The sequence below is a fragment of the Globicephala melas genome, chromosome 1 (assembly GCF_963455315.2).
Source record: "Globicephala melas chromosome 1, mGloMel1.2, whole genome shotgun sequence".
Classification (NCBI taxonomy): Eukaryota; Metazoa; Chordata; class Mammalia; order Artiodactyla; family Delphinidae; genus Globicephala; species Globicephala melas.
The window spans coordinates 14,561,283-14,582,998 of record NC_083314.1 but is presented as its reverse complement, the minus strand read 5'-3'; the positions used below and the strand labels follow the sequence as shown (position 1 = coordinate 14,582,998).

The following is a 21,716-nucleotide window of genomic DNA, read 5'->3' as shown; positions in this document are numbered from 1 at the left end:
TAAGTAGAAAGACTCAATGCGTTTTCATGCTAAGCTTTTCAGCATACCATAAAAGAACAGCACATTGGACAATTAAATTCTTATATTTTTTCTTTCTACATTTAAAAAGATTAAGGGAATAAATTGTTCAGCCATGAACTAGTAGGGCAAAATAAATACTGGAAAAAATGCTTTTGACTAGAGTTTGTTCCAATAATAATTATGAAATATGTCAAACTGTTCTGAAATAGTAGATATTTATTGCAGAAAATAGAAAAAGGGAATGACATTTGTTGTCCAAAATATCAAAATAGTTTTAAAAAATGTAAATTAAAAAAAACAAAGGACTATTATTGTGAACATATGGGGAGACTTTTTGATACTTTATTTTACATGGTTTGACTCTTCTGGTTCCTAATTTATGTATGTGACTATGGAAAAAGTTGGGTACTGTCAGAAGTCACATTAAGTATTTTACAGCCAAAAAAAAAAAAAAGGGTAAGAATGTACATATTTATTGCTATATACATATTTATTTCAAATCTTATCTAGAATCAATCATAATTTAAATGCAGTGTAACTTGACAAACTATAATAGGTTTTAGTGTACAAAATGAAAATTTGTTCATTCAGACATTGAAATTAACTTGATAAATACAAATACATATTTATTCCTTATTAAAGTTTTAAGGCTTTATTTATTTTAATGTCTGTATAAAAACATGGAGCAATAGAATTTATGACTATAAATGCAGAAATCCTACATAACTTTAACCATTATTTACCATTAATGATGTTGAGTTTATTCTAAGAATGCAAGCATAGATTTTAATTAACCTCTTAACCTATAACATAATTTTTCAGTTCAACAGGTCAGTTGATTCAGAACATTTAATAAAATTGACAATATTTTGTTTTTATATAAAATCACCTTGTTTATTTTGGAATAGAGATTTCTCCTTTTAAGTGATAAAGATCATCTACCTAAAATCAATAGTCAACATCATTATAAAAGTTGTAATATTAAAGACATTTCCATTAAAGTCAGAAATAATACAAATACATCCATGGTCACCACTATAGCATACTTATTAACTATGGTGCTAAAATTTTTGGCCAGTGATGTAGAAGTAAAGTAGAAAAAGAAAATAAAATATAAGTATATATTGAAAATTATGAACTAAATCCTCACTATTTGACAAAGAAAAATGTACCTAATATATGAAAAGATATTTAAAAGCAATAAGAAAAAATGAATATGCAAAATAAAAATGAGCAATTTTCTCACAAAAATATTATATTTTATCAAAACTAGATGAAAAATATAAAAACCTTACTAGTAATCAACAACATACATACTGAAACAGTGATTGATACTTTTCTAAAATCAAAATAGTGAAGAGATAATCATAGACTTAGTTGAGCAGAACACAAGAAAATGGACATTCTCAGATACTACTTGTGGGATTATAAATTAGTTTAATTTTTCTAGAAGAAAGTGGTCATATTTCACAAAATCTTTTAAAATATTTACACTCTTATGATACAACTTTATCACTTATAATTTTGTTAAGGAAATATCCACAAGAAAAAAAATTAGAAGCAGCAAAGTGTTTCTGCTGTAGTTGCAGACTGACTAAGTTATTTTATGAATAATATGATAAGTAATGCAATAAAATTCATGATATTTAATGATAAGAGACTATGTAATAGTATGGGTTATATGTGTGTATATGTGTGTTTTTGTGTGTTCCTAATTTTGAGAAAAAGGAAAAAAATACACATAAGTTTTGAAAAAAATCATTAAAATATTGTAGCTTATCATTTGGCAGTTGAATTATCAGTGATTTTTATTTTCTACTTCATTTATTTATTTTATGAAAAGGATAATATTACTTTTATTAAGTACATAATTATGCTAAAATTTTAACACAGTTCCCATGAATAGTTCCTTAATCTATGGAATAAATTTTGCTTTGTCCATAAATTGTATGTATATTAGATGCTAAAAGCACTAATTAAAAAAAATTTCTAGCTTTAATTGATCCAGTACATAACAAATCTGTTTTAGTTAAACACCAATCCTCTAAAAACATGGTTCAAATATTAGTTATCATGGTATATTACCTGTAAGTAATTTCATAAAATACAAAGTTTGCTGCTGGCTTGTCAGTCTACATATTATATATATAACTGTTGCACATCATGATCAGTGACCAATCATGTAGCTTCTTTCACTCTTTTGGTGACTGGTCAGTGCACATCCATTAATCAGTTTGTTCACAGAGAAGCTTGTAGTGGTCTAACCTCTTTTTAAGTGATAAACCCATTGACATTTTATAAATATGAATATTCAAAAAAGAAGAATTGGCCAACAAAGATGGAAGGAAAGAATGTTTTGGGAGTGAAATTTCAATTAAACATTTCTTTTTAGAGAACAAATAGCTGGTCACTGTCACCATTTGGAATACTTTATATATGCAGCCAGGGCAACTTAATGAATGTGAATTTAGCATAAATGAGGACATTGGTTGTGATGAATAGGTAAAGGTGTCCTAGAGGAAATGATGCCAACAGAAACTTTACATTAAAGGAATCTCAGAGATATTGCACATCAGTGAAAGCAAAAACATGAAAATGATGGAAGCAGGCTGATCCATACTTAGAAAGGAGTATGACAATTCTCAAGGCTTAGAAAAGATGCTTGCTCAATATGGAAATTTACAGAATAAGAAAGCAAGCATTATTCAAGATACTGAATGATTTTTTACAAGGAAAATAATTCTCAAAGTTTCTAATATTAAATTACAGTTTATTAAATGTTAGTTTTTCTATTTCCCTTTACATTTGTAACTGATAGGAAGTTTTTACAGTTTTATCTTCACTTATCCTTCTTTGATACTCTTCCTTTATGTAGATCCAAGTTTCTGATGTATATTATTTTCCTTTTCTCTAGAAAACTTCTTTTAACATTTCTTGCAAGTAGGGTCTACTGGCGACACATTTTCACAATTTGTGTTTGTCTGATAAGTCTTTATTTCTCCTTCACTTTTGTAAGATAATTTTGCAGAGCACAGAATTCTAGGTTGGTAGTTTTTTTTCTCTCAACACTTTAAGTACTTCACACAATTCTCTTCTTGCTTACATGTTTTCTGAGGAGAAGTTAGATATAATTCTTTGTTACTATATAGGTTAGGTGTATTTTAACTTTGTTTTCTCTTTCTGAAATTTTTCTTTATCTTCTGTAGTTTGAAAATGATATGCCTAGGTATAGTGGGGTTTTTTGTTTGTTTTTTGGCATTTATCTTTCTTGGTGTTTTCTGAGTTTCTTGGATCTGTGGTTTGGTGTCTGACATTAAGTTGGGGAAATTCTCAATTATTATTGTTTCAAATATTTCTTCTATTCCATTCTCCCTCTCGTTTCCTTCCCATTATACGTATGTTGCACCTTTTGTAGTTGTTCCACAGTCCTTGGATTGTGTGTTCTAATTTTTCAGTCTTCATTCTTCTTGCTTTTCAGTTTTTGAGGTTTCTATTGATATATCGTCTAGCTCAGAGATTCTTTCCCGAGCCTTATCCAATCTACTACTAAGCTCATCAGAGGCATTCTTCATTTCTGGTAGTGTTTTTGATCTCTAGTATTTCTTTTTGGTTCTTTTGTAGAATTTCCATTCACTCTGCTTATATTGCCCATCTGTTCTTGCATGCTGTGATTTTAAATTCCTTGCCTGATAATTCTAACATCAACATCTCTGTCATGTTCTGATGCTTGCTTTTTCTGTTCAAATTGTGTTTTTTGCCTTCTGGTATGCCTTGTAATTTTTTTCTTGAAAGCCAGACATGATGTGCCAGATGAGAGGAACTGCTGTAAATAGGTTTTTAGCAATGTGCTGGTGAGGAGTGAGGGGAGGGCAAGTGTTCTATAGTCTTATGATTATTAAATGTTAGTTTTACTGTTTTCTATTTCCCTTTAGTTTTCAGTCTTTTAGTAAGCCTTTGCCTCTGGACTGTGAACTTCATGTATGCCTCTTTGTCCCCTCTGCCCACCTCCCCTTTAGGTGGCATAGAGTGACTAGAGGGGGCTGGAGTTGAGTATTTCCTTTCTCTAGGTCCGTTAGCTCTGGTTAAGTAATTTATCCTGAGGCAGATATCGTTAAGAACAGAGTGCTCTGATGTACTTGGAAATGCTTCCTTTCTTCTCCCTCTGCCGGAAGCATCTGGGGATTTTCGCCTGAGTTCATTTACTGTGAGAACCTGGTCAAGCTGCTGGAAGAAAATCTCACAGAATGGTGAGGGCCCCTTATACCTACACTACCCTGGAGTTTTCAATTATCAGACTTGTTCATGGTGAACTTCCAGCAATATATCAATTATAATTCAGATTTTCTACCCCAGCATTGGTTCCCATGGAAGTTTCTGCTAGTGAGTCTTTGATCCTATAGCTGAGACTCCCTTTATTTGCCTGTCTCTCCAATCTTGGGGACAGATGTTTGCCCTGTGTCCCCCACTTAGGGATCCAGGGAGAGTTGTTGATTTTTCAGTCTGTTCAACTTTTTATTTTTCAGTATGATGGAGTGGCAATTCCAAGCTCTTTACTTGTGGAACCAGGACTTGGAAGTCAAGCTTTTAATGTTTTCACAAAAAATTTCAGATTGTGGAACAATCATAATTTTCCCCATTGGTTATTAAGATCACTTTAAATGGTTTCAGCTTGCATTGTCACTTTAACAATTCTGCACTACCATGACTGTAATATGCTAATTTATGATTTATAAAACACTTTTAAAAATACAATAGTTGCTGACTTTCAACTCTTTGATATTAGCTTTCTTTCTAGTGAAAGTGCCGGATATATAAATAAGAAGAAACAAAGCACAACTTTATATATTTATCATTCTGATATTACTTTATTGTTCTAGTGTGATCACTGCCTGCCTCTTTATAATGACAAGCCTTTTCGCCAAAGTGATCAAGTTCATGCCTTCAATTGTAAACCCTGTGAATGCAACAGCCATTCCAGAAGCTGCCACTACAACATCTCAGTGGATCCCTTTCCATTTGAACACCACAGAGGAGGTGGAGGAGTTTGTGATGACTGTGAGCATAACACTACAGGTAACTAGCGAATAACACAAATAAGAGAAGCTGACTTGGTCTTGAAGCCCATGTGCTTCTATACATAATGCATATTATTTTAAATTATGTTATTGCTATCTTATTTAAGAAAATGCTTTCATACCATTAAGTTTGAAAACCACTCTGGTTTACTGAATCTTCATGTTCCAAATGATTAGGTAGTTTTCAGATATAACACTCTAGTCTTAGACTATATATTTTCAGGAAAATGTTTTTTTCTTTTTAAATAAGTTCACATCATTTGATTAGATCATGAATATATTTTGGATACATCAGGAATTACTGTATTATTCTGAGTATATATATCCTTGAAATAAGTTTTCTGTGTGACCTCTGATCTTCCATTATGTCTGGATTCCCATGTAGAGAGGTTTACAATCATTCAGATTTGGTATGGACTCTAGTAATCAGGGGATACTCTTTTTAAAAATGTTCATTAAATGCATAAAATAATTATTAGAGTCTTGTCCCCAAAACCATCCAGCATTTTGACTAGTCATTGAAAAATTACTATTTTCTGAAAGGCTGATATGTTAAAAGCAGAAATAGACAATGTCTGAATTTGTAAAATATAATGGCCCAAGTCTGATGGGTTTGAAAGTGTGCTACTCTGAAGCATGAATGAATTTGTTGGATAATTATTGATAACCTAAAGTGGGACAAGCTCTTGGCTAGGTGCTGGGAATATAAGGATTAACAAAATGATGAATTTTCTTGTCTTTGTATGGATTATTACATGGTGGTAAAGGCACCCTATTAAAGGAATAATTAAAAAGTTGTCTGATGAGTGCTAAGATGGGGAAGTATAGTAGGAGTTAACCAGGTGAAGGAGCAGGGTTGGGGATTAGGAGTGTGAACAAAGTTTTCCAGTAAGAGAAACAGCTGTGCAATGGCCTAGAGGAGAGAGAAGCATGGCGCCCTTGAAGAACTGTTGAAAGTGCAAATGGCTGATTGTTAGAAAAGGCACTAGGAAGAAAGACAGAGCCCAGATACTGGAGGGCTCTCTAAACCATGATAAAGAGATTGGCTTCTATCCTAAGGTTAAGGAGATGCCATTTCAGGGCACTTAAGGAAAGGAATTTTGTGTTTTTTAAAGACCTATCTGGTTATAAAGTGGAGAATGGATTGAAGAGGGTCAAAAGTGGTTTGGGAAAAAACGTTAGTCAGATATTGCAATGGTCCAGATGAGAAATAATGCAGGAAAACATTTAAGGTGGTGTGGATAGAGATGAGCGGATCCAATAGACACTTAGGGTAGACAGTGACAGCATTTTCTGAGCAAGGTGCAGAGTGTAGGTAAGGGAAGGAAGAAGAGTCAAGACTTATGCCTAACATTCTGGTTTGAGCAACACGATCAACATTGGTACCAGCCATTGAGATAGGAAATACAGGAGGATCAAATTGAAGGAGAAGATGGCAAGTTCTGTTTTGGACAAGTTCACTGTGTGTTTCTAAGAAACAAAGAAGAAACTCTCTTTGGGGCAGTCAGAAACACAGTTCTGAAGCTCCTTTCTTAAAGAAAGGACTTCCATGATGCTTCAGAGAGGATCAGTATAATCTATATACTTTAGTGGCATCTTATGGTTATCACAGTTTGTAAATATATGTTTATTCCTGTAATAATTTAATTAGGATTCATCTTACCTGCTAGACTATAAGGTAACTCTGTGAAAAGGGTGCAGTTTGTATTTTCCTCAGCCCTTAGCACAGAGTTTGGAACATGGTAATCACTCAATAAATATTCATTGAATGATAAATAAAGGAGAGATTTCAGACTGGAGATATAAATTTGGGAGTCCTCAGCATATAGAAATGGAAATATTCTAGACATATTATAAATCCATTTAATTTGTCCTCAGCCAAGATCCATTAGAGTGTGAGTTTTTCATTTGATTAAGTTGTTTTCATCGTTTTCTAACATTGGGCCAGTTTCAGCAATATTTGAGGAAGAGTGCATCATGTTTAAAGGGGGAATTGATAGCCTTCAGTTTTATTTCAGTTTCAGTGGTCTGATATGCTACTCACATTTAGTTTAGAAACTCCCTGTAGTTTAGATTGCTTTCTTATATAAAATGGAAAGGGAAATTTTCTGAATAATAAATTGTAAACAATAGGAATTACCTCATATTTCTAATGTGTTAAGATATTCTAATATTTAATATGAAATTTATTTCTATCAAAATTCTATTTTGATATTTGAAATGAAAAATAATGGCCATAAGTACTAACAGAAGCATTTGCTTTTAATCACATTAACTATGAAATAATAAATTACATTAAAAGCAGTCTTCTATTTTATAAGATTTAGTTCTGGAAAAATATTTGAATAATATATGCTTATTTGCTTCCAACTGTAGAGTTATCATCTGCCACGAATGTAGAAATTTCTCATATTTGATTTAGATTCAGTACCTGGTCTTAGAAATAAGAATTTTAAGTTTGGAAACAAACTCTTTCAAAATGTATGGGCCCCTACAAAGCACAGCTTTTTAGAAGTGTGGTATTATATAACAGATGGGAGTTTAATGAAGTAGAGCACAGTTTGTAACAGGTTCATTGTTTCATATGCTGTGGATCACTAAATTGGCAGGTAGAGATGAAAGGTGCATTAAAATGGACATCCCTAAAATTATAGAATTCCCTCAAAGGAATACAGTCTTTAATTTTGAATTATGCAGCTGATTTTAATGAATTGGAAGTCATAACGCATAACCTTTCCCCGATGCAGGGAGGAACTGTGAGCTGTGTAAGGATTACTTTTTCCGACAAGTTGGTGCAGATCCTTCAGCCATAGATGTTTGCAAACCCTGTGACTGCGATAAAGTTGGCACTAAAAACAGTAGCTTCCTGTGTGATCAGGTGAGTTCTCACTATTGAAGGTAAAGAATTGCTCTCTTCCAGAAACTAATTTAGGAGATGGTCTATCAGTGATACTGAGGGCTATATCAGGAAGTCCTCTGTGTGTGTGCTTACATTTCAAAGAGGTGGTTGCTTTCGGGGTGTTTCTGTACGACTTTTAATATGAATATAAAATATAAGGCTACTTGGGCAGTCCATTTTACAGTTGTCAAAAAACGGGGCTTCCCTGGTGGCGCAGTGGTTGAGAGTCCACCTGCTGATGCAGGGGACACGGGTTCGTGCCCCGGTCTGGGAGGATCCCACATGCCACGGAGTGGCTGGGCCCGTGAGCCATGGCCGCTGAGCCTGCGCATCCGGAGCCTGTGCTCTGCAACGGGAGAGGCCACAAGAATGAGAGGTCCGCGTACCGCAAAAAAAAAAAAACAAAAAAAAAACCGTGGAAGCTTGGGGTTCCAAGTAAACAGTGAAGTAATTTAAGTATGTGTCTTGGAATAACTGGTGAATTAATATTAATAAGTGATATTAAGTAAACAAGAACAGTTTTCCTCCCAAATTCCGTAGAAGATAGTATAGCAAAAGTCACTTACACATAGATCCAAGTGGAAATTATGGTAGCTCTGGTCTAAATTTCTTTTAACCTTTTCTCTATCTAACAGTACAATGGGTTTTTGTCATTTTATTAATTTTAATTACCAACATCACAAATATTGATGTCTGACCTATATGAACACAGATTGTAACTGTATCATACATCAGGAAAAGCAGCTCCGTACTTAAATGTACTGTCTTCAGCTGGAGCTTTTTACCTGTTCTGATCATATTACCACATGAAAGTAGATAAAAGGCAAATTTACCTTGAAGAATCAATTCAATGATTGTATTAATTTTTAATAATTACATATTCTCTTGCAAATAGTTGAGAATGCAGTGGCCAAGAGCATAAACCACAATCTGGTTAAAGAAAAAAAAATTTTTTAAGTTACAATGGAATGATAATTATTTCAAGGCAAAATATATTTGTCATATAACTTGGAGCATGTATTAAAAACTGTTTTAACAAATAAAAGCCAAATGTAAAGTGAGCTAATATGGATTTGAAGACCTTCAGATTAACCATAGTGTGTGATATGCTTCATTGGAAAGCTGGGAGGTAGAAAAATAACTAAAAAGGCAATCTCTACTGTTTTTATATTGTGATATTGAGGCACTATTTTCTGAGAGAGTCATATTACAGTTTTATATGTGTTGACTAGTAAAATCTGTCTTTACACATTTCACCCTTACACATTTGCCCTGAATTTTCAACATGGATGTCTTTTGCTTGTTATTCAAGTCTCAATTCAAAGATTGATATATCTTTTGAGATTTCTTCACTGATCACTCAGTTGTAGAACATTTTCAAATCACTGTATTTTACATCATCCCATGTTATTTTCATTGTAGCCTTTATTTAATTAAGCAAATTAAATAAATTCATCTATTTGCTTCAGCAAATGAAATAAATTCACTTATTTACTTCATTGTCTTTTCTCTGTCCAACACAAACAGTACAGTTTCAGTCACACAATAAGCACCCCATAAATACTTATTTAATAAGTGTTAAGTAAATGAAGAGACATCCTGTCTGAGCACTAATCTCATGGTCAGATGGTCATTTAGAATGGTTATTGTAATAATCTAAGCATTACATAAATTTTTCACTTAAATACGTTTTCTCCCTGAAGATCTAAGGTAAAGTAATTTTGGTATATAGTACTGAAAAACTGTGAACTAAAGTTACAGCTCCCAAAGTTTCATTTATATGTCATTACCCATATGAAGTAAAGGGTAGCAGATTTGTCCCTCAATTCTACAACTCAAGTATGCAAGAAATTAAAACCTAATTTTTCTCAAATTCCTATTTCAAGTCCATTTTATTGGGGTAGGAGACAGTTTTAGTAATTCTGTGCTTGTAAATATTTAACATTGGGGTATCTGAGAAAAATTAAAAGCCCACATCATCGATTTTAAGCTACTAATGAGATGTCACCAAATATGAATTTGGGAAGAATGATCTTATACAGTGGAGATGGCTCCAGTACACTACTGGCTCTGGATCTCTTTCTCCAGTTCTCATGGGGTGGATCTAATTTTGGGGTGGAATTGTACATGAACATACCCAGGGCAATGACATTTCAGAAGGTAGGACCTCTCTGATCATTGATGTCATCAATATAGGTAAACATTCTTTGAGATCTCCTTGAAATGGAGGTGTTTCTCCCCTCCCAGCTAGGGCAGTGTTTTCAGAGTCCTAGTGGAGAGTCAGAACCCCAAGTCCTGCCCGGTGGTAACAAGGAGACCCTCCCCTACTGAGTCAGTGGAGCCAGAGTGGAGAACCTTGACTTCTATTCCCACCAGGCAATAGTGAGGCAACATCCTCTCTTCACTCGCCAGAAGAGTTTCATAGGAGGCCTGACTGTTAAAGCAAGACTTAAGTAAGATTCAGAGTCTCATAACACCAAAATGTCCGGGTTCCAATAAAATTTCACTTATCATTACAAGAACTAGGATAATATCAAATGGAATGAAAAAAGACAATCAACAATACCAGCATCAAGGTGATACAGATGTTAGAATTATCATGCAAGGATTTTAAAGCATCCATCATTTGTCTCCAGCATATACCTACTCTAAAGTTAGGCTGAAGAAACTTCTCTAAACAGGAGATGATAAATGAAGGAATCTTGAAACATCAGAAAGGAATAAAAAACGTCAGAGTTAAAATATGGCTAAATATGACACGTTTTCCCCCTTCTCTTTGAGTTTTTTTTTTTTTTTGCGGTACGCGGGCCTCTCACTGCTGTGGCCTCTCCCATTGCGGAGCACAGGCTCCGGACGCGCAGGCTCAGAGGCCATGGCTCACGGGCCCAGCCGCTCCGGGACACGTGGGATCTTCCCGGGCTGGGGCATGAACCCGTGTCCCCTGCATTGGCAGGCGGACTCTCAACCACTGCGCCACCAGGGAAGCCCTCTTTGAGTTTTTTAAATTTTTTGACGGTTGAAAAATTACATCACTATCTAATGTGGTTCTCAATATATTAGAGGAGATATTTTAAATAATTATATCAAAAATGGAGAGGGTAAGAAATGTAAAGGGAAGTAATTTTTCTATACTTAACTGGAATTGGTAAAATAAAAAAACTACCAGACTTTGATATCTGTGTATATAATGTAATATCTAGACAACAACTAAAAAGGCTTATTATAAGGATGATGTATTCAAGAACACCACAGATAAATCAAAATGGAATTCTAAAATATGTTCATGTAAAAAAATAAAGCAATAATAAAATAAAATATGTTCAGATAACCTATAATAATACAGGGAGAAAGTAGCTAGAGACTGAAAAACAGAATAAATAAAAACCAAAAAAATAAAATGGCAGACTTATTAAACCTTAATATAGCAATAGTACCATTCAGTGTAACTGGTCTAATAAACCAATTGAAAGTTAAAGATTGCCCATGAACGAAAATATTATCCTGATAGCAAACAACACCAGCAACAGTGCGTGAAAGAAAACCACAAACCAATATCTTTCATGAATTGAGAGGCCAAAGTTTTAAACAAAATTTTGGCAAATAGATATTCAGCAGTATTTTAAAATAATTAAACACAAAGACTAAGGTGGTTGTGTTCCAGGAACGCATTCTGTTTCAATATTTGAAAATCAGACAATACAATCACCTTATTTTCTGGCTAAAGAAAAAAGTCACCTGATTATAATACTGTATTCAGGAATAGTATTTGACAAAATTTAACACCATTTCATGATAAACACTCTCAGAAAACTAGTAATGGAGGAGAATTTCCTCAACTTGAAAATAAACATCTGCACAATACTTACCTACAGCTGACCTCCTACTTATAAATGAAAACTTTCAGTGAAAAACTTAATGCTCTCTCCCTAAGATCAGGAATAAGACAACAATATTCTATACAACATTGTACTGCAGGTTCTAACCAGGGAAATTAGGCAAGAAAATGAAATAAAAGTCATCCAGGGCTTCCCTGGCGGCGCAGTGGTTGAGAGTCCACCTGCCGATGCAGGGGACGCGGGTACGTGCCCTAGTCTGGGAAGATCCCACATGCCACGGAGCAGCTGGGTCCGTGAGCCATGGCTGCTGAGCCTGCACGTCCGGAGCCTGTGCTCTGCAACGGGAGAGGCCACAACAGTGAGAGGCCCGCGTATGGCAAAAAAAAAGAAAAAAAGTCATCCAGATTGAAAAGGAAGAAGTAAAACTATCTGTCTTTGTATATAACATGATCTCGTAGGTAAAAAATCCCAAGATTCCAAGGAATCTGAAACCGATAGGTGGTGTTTTGGGTGGCTTTGAGGAACTCTGGTTCTTTATGTCTCAGTGCAGAAAGAATTCAGTGAGAGGCAAAGTGATAGATAAGAAGGGATTTTTTAGAATAGGATGCTTGTGAGGCTTCCAAGCGGGCTAATGAGAGGGTGCCGTGCCCCAAGAACTTAGTGGGCTACAGTTTTACAATCAAAGGAAAAGAGAGAAGTGGGGGAAAGACCACCTTCTTCCTTTTTCTTGGGTAGACATCAGGCTTCCATCATCAGTTCCTCCTCCATGTCAGGTGGGGGACTTTTTTTGTCCCTACATGGTCAAGCCGGGACTGTCATGGCGCAATGGAAATGAGCAAAAAGGTGGTAACATATGCTAAAAATGGTAAATCATCTCAGGTTTTAGTATAATGTCACGTTTTCCTTTTATTTTCTTTAGTGTGCACAGAGGACCATGTCCAAGGAATCATGAACTTACTGAACTCACTGGGCAGGATGTGGGTCTCATGCCACCATTGTTTTATTTGTGGGGGGCATGTCTCATGCTTCTGTTGCATGGTTTTGTTGCTAGCAAGCCTGCTTGGTTTTGTGGTTAAGTAAACCAGCTTTCCTGAGTGATCATTAACTTACGGATGTCTCCCATACTTTTTTCTCTCCTTAAAATCCCCTGGTGGGATTAGCTATTTAATCACCTACTTTGTCCCTTTACTCTGTCCCTATCAAATTTATTAAAATACTGTCTATCAGAACTAATAAGGTTCAACAAGTTTGCAGAATACATGATCAATACACAGAAATCAGTGGTATTTTTATGTACTTGCAATGAACAATCTGAAATTGAAATTTAGAACACAACTTTATTTAAATAGCATCAAAATAATAAAATACTTAGGAATATATTTAATAAAATAAGTCCAAAACTTTTAGTCTGAACACTACAAAATATTGTTGAAAGAATTAAAGAAGCACTAAATAAATGGAAAAACATCCTATATTCATGTATCAGAGACTTAATTTTGCTAAGATGGCTGTTGGTCTATAGATTCAACACAGTCTTGTTAAAGGCCCAACTGGCTTCTTTGCAGACATTTATACGATGATCCTAAAATTCATATTAAAATTCAGGGCACTCAAAAAAAGGCCAAAACTGTCTTGAAAAAGAAGAGAGTTGGAAGATTCACACGTCTCAATTTTAGAATTTACTATAATGTTGTGATCAAGACGGTGTGATGTGGCTTGAGGAGAGATACCCGGATCACTGTAATAGAGTTGAGAGTCTAGAAATTAACCATCACTTTTACAGTCAGTTGATTTTTAACAAGAGTGCCAAGACAAATGAAGAAACAATGGTCTTTTCAATAAATGATACTGATATGCAAAAAATGAAGTTGGATTCTCTACTTCATACCTTATACAAAAATTAACTCAAAATGGAGCAAAGAATAAAATGTAAGAGCTAAAACCATAAAAGTCTTAGAAGAAAATAGAGATGTGAATCTTCATGTCCTTAGATTAGTCGGTGACATTTTAGATATGACACCAAAAGCACAAACAACAAAAGGATGGATAAATTGGACTTCATTAAAATTTAAAACACTTGTTTTACATAGGACACTATCAGGAAAATGAAAAAACAACCCAAACAATGGGAGAAAATATTTGCAAAGCATATAGTCAATAAGAGACTTGTCTCTAGTGTCTGTAGAAAAACTTTACAACTCAATAATTAAAAGACAGTTCAATTAAAAAATGAGTAAAGGATCTAAATAGACAATTCTCCAAGGAAGATATACAAACGGCAAATAAGCATATGAAAAAATGCTGTGGACATTATTTGTCTTAGGAGAAATGCAAATCGGAAGCACAATGAGACACCACTTCAAACTCACTTAGATAGCTTTCATTAAAGGTACAGAGAGTAACACGTCTTGATGAGGAGATGGAGAAAGTGGAATTCCCACAGACTACTGGTGGGAATGTAAAATGTGCACCCACTTTGGAAAAGTCTGGTGTTCCTCAAAATATTAAATACAGTGTTACCCTACGACCCTGCACTTTAACTCCTTGCTATATATCCAAGCAAAAAGAAAAAATATATCCTCAAACAATCTTATTCATGAATGTCCATTGCTGCTTTATTCATAATAGTCAAAATGTAGAAATAATCCAAATGTCCATTAACTGATGAGTGGATAAATAAAATGTAATATATCCACTCAATGGAATTTTATTCAGTAGTAAGAGGAAAAAAGTACGGACATATTACAACGTACAAAGTATATATTACAACATGGACTTTGATCTCAGGAGTGAGGATAGGAGAAAAAGAGAGACAAGAATAGAAAAGGCGTTCTTAAAAAGAGGCTTCTGGGCTTCCCTGGTGGCGCAGTGGTTGAGAGTCCGCCTGCCGATGCAGGGGACATGGGTTCGTGCCCCGGTCCGGGAAGATCCCACAAGCCGCAGAGCGGCTGGGCCCATAAGCCATAGGCCGCTGAGCCTGCATGGCCTGAGCCTGTGCTCTGCAACGGGAGAGGCCACAACAGTGAGAGGCCCGTGTACCGCAAAAATAAAAAAAATAAAAATAAAAAGAGGCTTCTGTGTGTCATTTTCTACATACAAAAATCTAATTTAGAAATGCTTGAAAGGAAAGATGTTTTTAAAAATTAACATTTTTCTTTGTTTTAAAAACATTTTTTTCTTTTTTTCTGACTAATTTGCTTTGTTGATAATTTTTATAGTCAGAAAAAAATAAAGAGAATTTTCATGAAATCTGACATGTAGCCAGAAAGAGCTACATATAGGAATCTGAAGATAGATACAGTGATAGAACACTTTCGTGAATTTAAAACCTCCACATTCTCCACCTCTAAATCACATTTACATTTTACCTAATTTTTATTTTGTTTTCTCATGCTCCACGTACAGACACAAATTATACGGATTATTATTATATGTGGAAATATAGTGTCAAGTACACCTTTGCCTAAATAATGTTATAAAAGATTTCTAAAATTGCTTACCGTCATTTTCAACGGAACAACAGAATACACCCTAAAAAAGCTGTCAACAATGTCAGAATTATAAACTGTAAAATTAAATTCAAGCCCAGTTTTAAAAATTCATGCAATTACAATCCTTAATAATATTAGGGAGCATACAAGGAAATTAGGCAGTAGTTCAAGTCTCATTTTGTTATAATAACTTAGGAACCAAGCCAGCCCCAAATGGCCTGAGTGACTGTGCTGTGCATTCTGTGTTCTGAAAGGAAACTTCCCCTTTGGCAGTTGTCATTTGAAACTCCATCCAGTCTCATAAGGTATGGCATGTTTGTCTTATTCTTCCATAAGAAATATTGTAATCGTTCCTCTTGTGAATGCCAAGATCTTGAAAATGGCATGAAGTAATGCTCTGAGTCACTAAACCCTAAAATTGCTGATGCCAAAGTCAAGACCATCAAAGTCATAGATCATCTAAAGCACATGATAATATTAATATTATTAGGAGACAATGGAGAAGAGTCGTTATTATTATTGAGGATTCCTTAATATAGAGTCCTGGGATCCCTAGGGCTACCATGGATGAGTTTTAGGGCATCCATATATACCTTTAGATTGTATGTGGGAGTGTATCTGTGTACTTTTTGTTTTGTTTATGTATCTTTAAAGGGAGAGCTTTCAGTACCCAAAAGATATATCTGGGCCAAAAAAAAAAAAAATTACTGCACTGGGGAAAATAAATCCATTCATCTTATAAGCAGCCTTGGCTAATAGTAGAGATACGCATAATGTGTCTCCCAAAATGTCACTGCACTTCGTGTTTCCTTTGCACTCAGTGCCTGAATTGTTGGATATATATCCTGAGTTGGAGGTTGAACGTTCTTTCCCTTTTCCTCATCTAGTGTGACTTAGGTCCAGAAGGAACCAGATAGAGCCCCAGGCCTGGCTGATGCTTTAAAAAACTATTTTGAGGTATTTGGGGAAGGACCTATGAAGGTCCTACTTAAAGTACATTTATGTAGAGATCCCAGGCTGTTCCTGACCTACGTGCACAGATGATGCTGATGTGGTGAGGACATTTGAGAGAAAGGCCCTAACGTATGGCCTGCCTCATGCAGAAGGCATTCAGGCAACGCTGTCTGAGTGCTTTTCTGCTTGGGATTTTCTCCATCTCTCTTCCCTTCTTTCTCCTTTACTTTGCCGTGTTCTTGGCCCTGGCTGAGGAACCCGTGAGAGTGAAGCCACAACAGACAAGATATAGGAGGTCGGTCAGCGCAATTCTTCTCAAACTTTAACGTGCATGTGAATCTCTCAGATGCTTTTTCAAAGACAGATTCTGATTCAGAAAATCCTGAGCAGGGACTAAGATTCTATATTTGTGAAAGTTTCTGGGTGATGCCTCATTGCTATCTGTGGACCAGTCTTTAATAACCAAGTTGCTAGAAAACTGTCTATCAAAGATGCATAGAGAAAAGAATCTGGATGTGGGTCTGTGTTGGGGGGTGGTAAATGTGAGTGTGTCCTTCTGCACACACTTGGTCAGGAGTGGATTCACTCTCTCCTATCCTCTGAATTCCACCTTAAAACCAAGTGGTTTTCTAAGTTTTCCACAATGCTGAGCCCCTGTTAAATTGCAGTCAAAGTGTACCCTAAACTATGTCCTCAAAATCAGAAGATTTAACCTAAGCTATTTTTTTAAAACAATGGAAATAAAAAGCAGTGAATGAAGGAATCTAAAAGTTGGCTGAAAACCAAAATATAGTTGTAATTTTATAAAAAGAGAGAAGAATGGTTGATTGTAATACTCAAGAAGGCATCGATAAACGGCTGTAATAGAGCCAGAAGAGAGAGAAATGATTAAGAGACATTAAAAAAGAAATTAATAAGGCAGGAGTCGAGTGGTTGAGATGAATTAGATGAAATGGAAAGGCATCAGTGACGGAAGTATTTCCAGATTCAACCCATGGAAGATGGAATCATAAGGAATAAGAATCCTACTTGTGAAAATTGATTGATCTGCCAGGGCGATAATTGTCAAGGAAATACATTAAAAAATGGAGCAGGATATACTTTCTCTGCATAATGTCCCATTTCCTGCAATTCATCAACTCTTTCTCCTCTGCTCAGAACTAAGTATTTGTCATTAATTACCACAACATATCTAAAAGTCCAGAAACATATTGCCTTATATTTTGTGTTACCCCAATATTAAAGTGTACAAAGAGAAGTAATGCACAGGTTTCTTCGGCCTATAAGGAGACTGACCTTGAATAGTATGATGTATGGGTATTGGCTGTAAGCATTAGCATGGCGAAGGATTTGAAAGGTGGGGAGTTTATGTGGAGCTTTAAGAAAGACGTGAAGATTTGGTCATAAGTCATGTGGTACCTCGTTCAGAGACTTAAGGAGAGATGGGTAGTAACATTTCTCTTGCAGCTGGTAAGCTGAGTGATAAGTGATCAACCTGAGTATGTAGAGGGCCAGATACAAAGATAGGGATAAAGGTGCTGGGGTGCACATGCGAAGAGAAGGAGGAAATGGAGCTGAGCTTGGTGGAAAGGCTCATTCTGAAGACGTTATCCAAGATTCAAAGTTGTGGTAAACTGCAGGTAAAATAGATGAAGCTGCGACCACGGTGGCGTTCCCAGCCTCAGCCTAAGTTGAGTACCACATATTTGGATACATCTGGCACCTCCCTGGGAATGAACTCATCCCAAGGGCCAGGATATACAAACTTGGCCGAGTAAGAATGTCTCAGGCATTTAAGGTCAGATTCAACAGTGCTGTTAGTTTGGGCAGGCATGTTAGGTAATAAGTGGTTGTTGGTTTAACTAACAAGTGTGAGGTAATAACAAGGTTTGCAACTGCATTGCTCCCGATAGTAGTTAGGGTAAGCTAAGCGCATGTAATGAATACACCCCGACATGTCTAGTGACCCAAACAATATAGGAGTTTATTTCTTGTTCCTTTAACCCCTCCAAGGCAGCTGTTCCTCGTTGCCTGGTGGCTCTTCTCCATACGACAATTCAGGGCACAGCCTCTTCCACTCCGTAGCTCTGCCTTTCACTAGGAAAGGACAAGACAATGTGGAGAGACAACTCCCACCTTTTAAAAGGTCTTGGCCCCAAAGAGGCACACGTCTCTTCTGATACGATCCTGTTGGGGGAGAGCACGTCACATGGCTACACTAGTTTAATGGAGGGCTGGACAAAGGTAGTCCCTAGTGAGGGAGCCCCTTTCTAGCTACAGCTGTGGACTAGGGAAGAGGAGAATGGATCAGGATGCAGAACCTGTCATCTCTGCTCGGTGCCCATGTGACAGAAGGTAGCCCAACAGTGAGAAGTATGTTTTCTTCTATTGGTACGTACGCAACAGAGTGGCTTCTCTTTAACGAGAATCCCTGAGAATATAGTACTTCATCAGCACCTTGGGGTTACCAGACCAATACTGATGGCAGTGCCTGCTTGGGGGTGGATCCTGTGTAGTGGCAGAGGCAGCTGTGGAAGGTGGTCTGCTTCAACCGTGTCAGCACGTGTTAGCAAAAGAGGCCTGGACGTGGGTGGGAGGAGAACCAGCTTGCATGCAACGTGGAAGTCTCGTTCATGAGCACCTATGAGGGAGAGGCCCCAGGGACAAGCAAGTGAGACAATAATCACTGCCCCTCTAGGTGCTCCCAGATGACAGGACAAGTGCAAAGAGCAAAACTGCATGGATGAAGCTTAGGGATCATAGATCTTGAAGGCAATTTCAAACTAGGAGTATTTTAAGGCTTGTAGCGAGATAGCCACCATACGATACATATATATGTATATGTATGTATATATGGATAGATATAATGTATACATATGTACATTATGATTAAAAAGTAAAACCTTATTTATTTGGGATTATAAATAAAAAGTACATCTTTTTTATTTTTTAAATTTTATTGGAGTATAGTTGATTTACAATATTGTGTTAGTTTCAGGTGTACAGCAAAGTGATTCAGTTATACACATACATATATTCATTCTTTTTCAGATTCTTTTCTCATATAGGTTATAACAGAATATTGAGTAGAGTTCCCTGTGCTCTACAGTAGGTCCTTGTTGGTTATCTATCTTATATATTGTAGTGTGTGTATGTTCTTCCCAGGCTCCTGATTTATCATCCCCTTCACGTTTCCCCTTTGGTAACCATAAGTTTGTTTTCTTTTTTTTAAATTAATTTATTTTTGGCTGCGTTGGGTCTTTGTTGCCGCGCGCAGGCTTTCTCTAGTTGCGGAGAGCGGGGGCTACTCTTCGTTGCGGTGCACGGGCTTCTCATTGTGGTGGCTTCTCTTGTTGCAGAGCACGGGCTCTAGGCGCACGGGCTTCAGTAGTTGTGGCTCGTGGGCTCTAGAGTGCAGGCTCAGTAGTTGTGGCGCATGGGCTTAGTTTCTCCGTGGCATGTGGGATCTTCCCGGACCAGGGCTCGAACCCATGTCCCCTGCATTGGCAGGCAGATTGTTAACCACTGCACCACTAGGGAAGTCCCATAAGTTTGTTTTTGATATCTGTAAGTCTTTTTCTGTTTTGTAACTAAGTTCATTTGTATCATTTTAAAAAACTAGATTCCACATATGAATGATACCATATGATATTCTTTCTCTGTCTGACTTTCTTCACTTAGAATTTATCTATTTAGATATAGATATAGTAAGTATGTTTCAAATATTAGTCAGTGCATCATCATAAGGACCCTTTCTATGTGTTTTTGATGATACTGATTTATTCAGGAACAGAACATAGCCAGACTCCTTCCTTCTTGGCACACCAACCCAATGTGCTGAGCATTTCCAGAGGCAGGTATGCTCCCAGGATCAAGGGCAAACCCGTGGCAAGGGCACTAGGCCCTCCAGTCTTCTGCAGAACTGGGGAGTGTTTCACATCCTGGTGTGCTGCAGAACTGGTCTCTACCTTGATCTACCCACACGCGGTTTAGGTGCCATGCATACGAGTGCCACATTGTGAAATGTGTAAGACAGATTGGCAGACAGATGACATGCTGCTAAAAGTGCATGAGGACAGAAACTAGTCAGTAAGAATCTCATAGGTTCCATTTGTTTTGCACTTGCCATGTACAAAGTATTATGGCAAGGATGTTTGGTCAAGTAATTCATCCTTACCAAAGTTGGTAAAGTAGTTACCGATTTATCCATTGGGTTGTTAAGGACAATGAACCTCGGAGAAATGAGGCAACACCTCCAAGATCACACAAGTAATAATGGGGTAGAGCAGAAATTCGAAACTTGTATTATCTGTTTCCAGAGTTCAACCTGAGGTTAGAAACACTGGCTCTTACAGTGCCTGGCACATTAAAGGAACCCATGGCAGGTTGCTGAACTGGATATTTATGTACATTATCCAAAAGTAGAAAGGAAACATCCATTTGTTTTAGGCTTGTTATTCCAAATCTTATTAATTTAATTCTAACTATTAAAAAATCCTAAATATTTAGGAAATAACAATGTGTATATAATTCAGTCGCAGACTAATTTCTTAGAACCAATACAATTCTCCAGTGGAGATTCGGATGATACTGACGAGTTAATGTTGCCCCATTGGTGCTTCGTGTGTACCAAGGATTCAGGTTATTATCTTACACATAAATTAATTTGAATGTTTGTAAAGGCACTTTTTAAAAGCCTGATTTATTTAGTTTGTTTATCATCTCAGATAAACATCTCTTAATATATTTGGAATTCACATTTTCACTGATTCAATAAACTAACAGTACAGTAGGCAAGCGTACTACTCTATAGGTTCACAGCAACTTTGATCATTTTTACTAAAATAAAAAAGATTGTTAAACCAAATGAGTTAACTTTCCTAAAAGCCTATTTCTGTACAAAATTAACTAAACACGTGGAGAATGTATTTTTTCGTGCTGGAAGTATTTTTTAAATGCTACTGTGAGATCTCTCATTTTGATAAAGTCAAAACCCCATCCTGTTAATAACCACTATAGTAATTTTGCAGCAAATTGCAATAAGACCACACTGTACAGTTGTGCCATTCAGATGACATTTATGAAATGCTTTAATTTAACATGGTGTGACATATATCATATGCATCTTTTACAAGTTATAGCTTATAATCTCTGAGTGAAGTAGACCTAAACCAGAGGGGGAAAGGATGATGCAATATGAAATTATACCCCTTTGAGAAGTAGAAGGACTATAATTACAGTACTTCCTCTTAAAAAACCATTCAGATATGTAACCATTGCTGGGAACAGCAGTATGTGGGGAATCTCTTTACATGCTTTCCGTCTTGAACACTCAGAAGATTGAGAAAAAAAATGTATTCTGTTCCTACTATCACTTTGTTTGAGCATACTTCAGAACTTTACCTTTCTGCACTCTCCTTAGAGATTATGGTGGTGAAGT

At 36.2% G+C, this 21,716-nt stretch overlaps 1 protein-coding gene across 1 annotated transcript in view; it reads left to right on the top strand.

The window, feature by feature from the left end:
* The window catches only part of USH2A (usherin), a 773,776-nt gene that overhangs the window by 116,319 nt on the left and 635,741 nt on the right, over positions 1-21,716 (top strand). The window contains exons 9-10 of the mRNA XM_060289919.1: positions 4,899-5,094; positions 7,844-7,974. Of these exons, the coding sequence (XP_060145902.1) occupies positions 4,899-5,094; positions 7,844-7,974 (327 nt within the window). The remainder of the gene's footprint in view (positions 1-4,898; positions 5,095-7,843; positions 7,975-21,716) is intronic.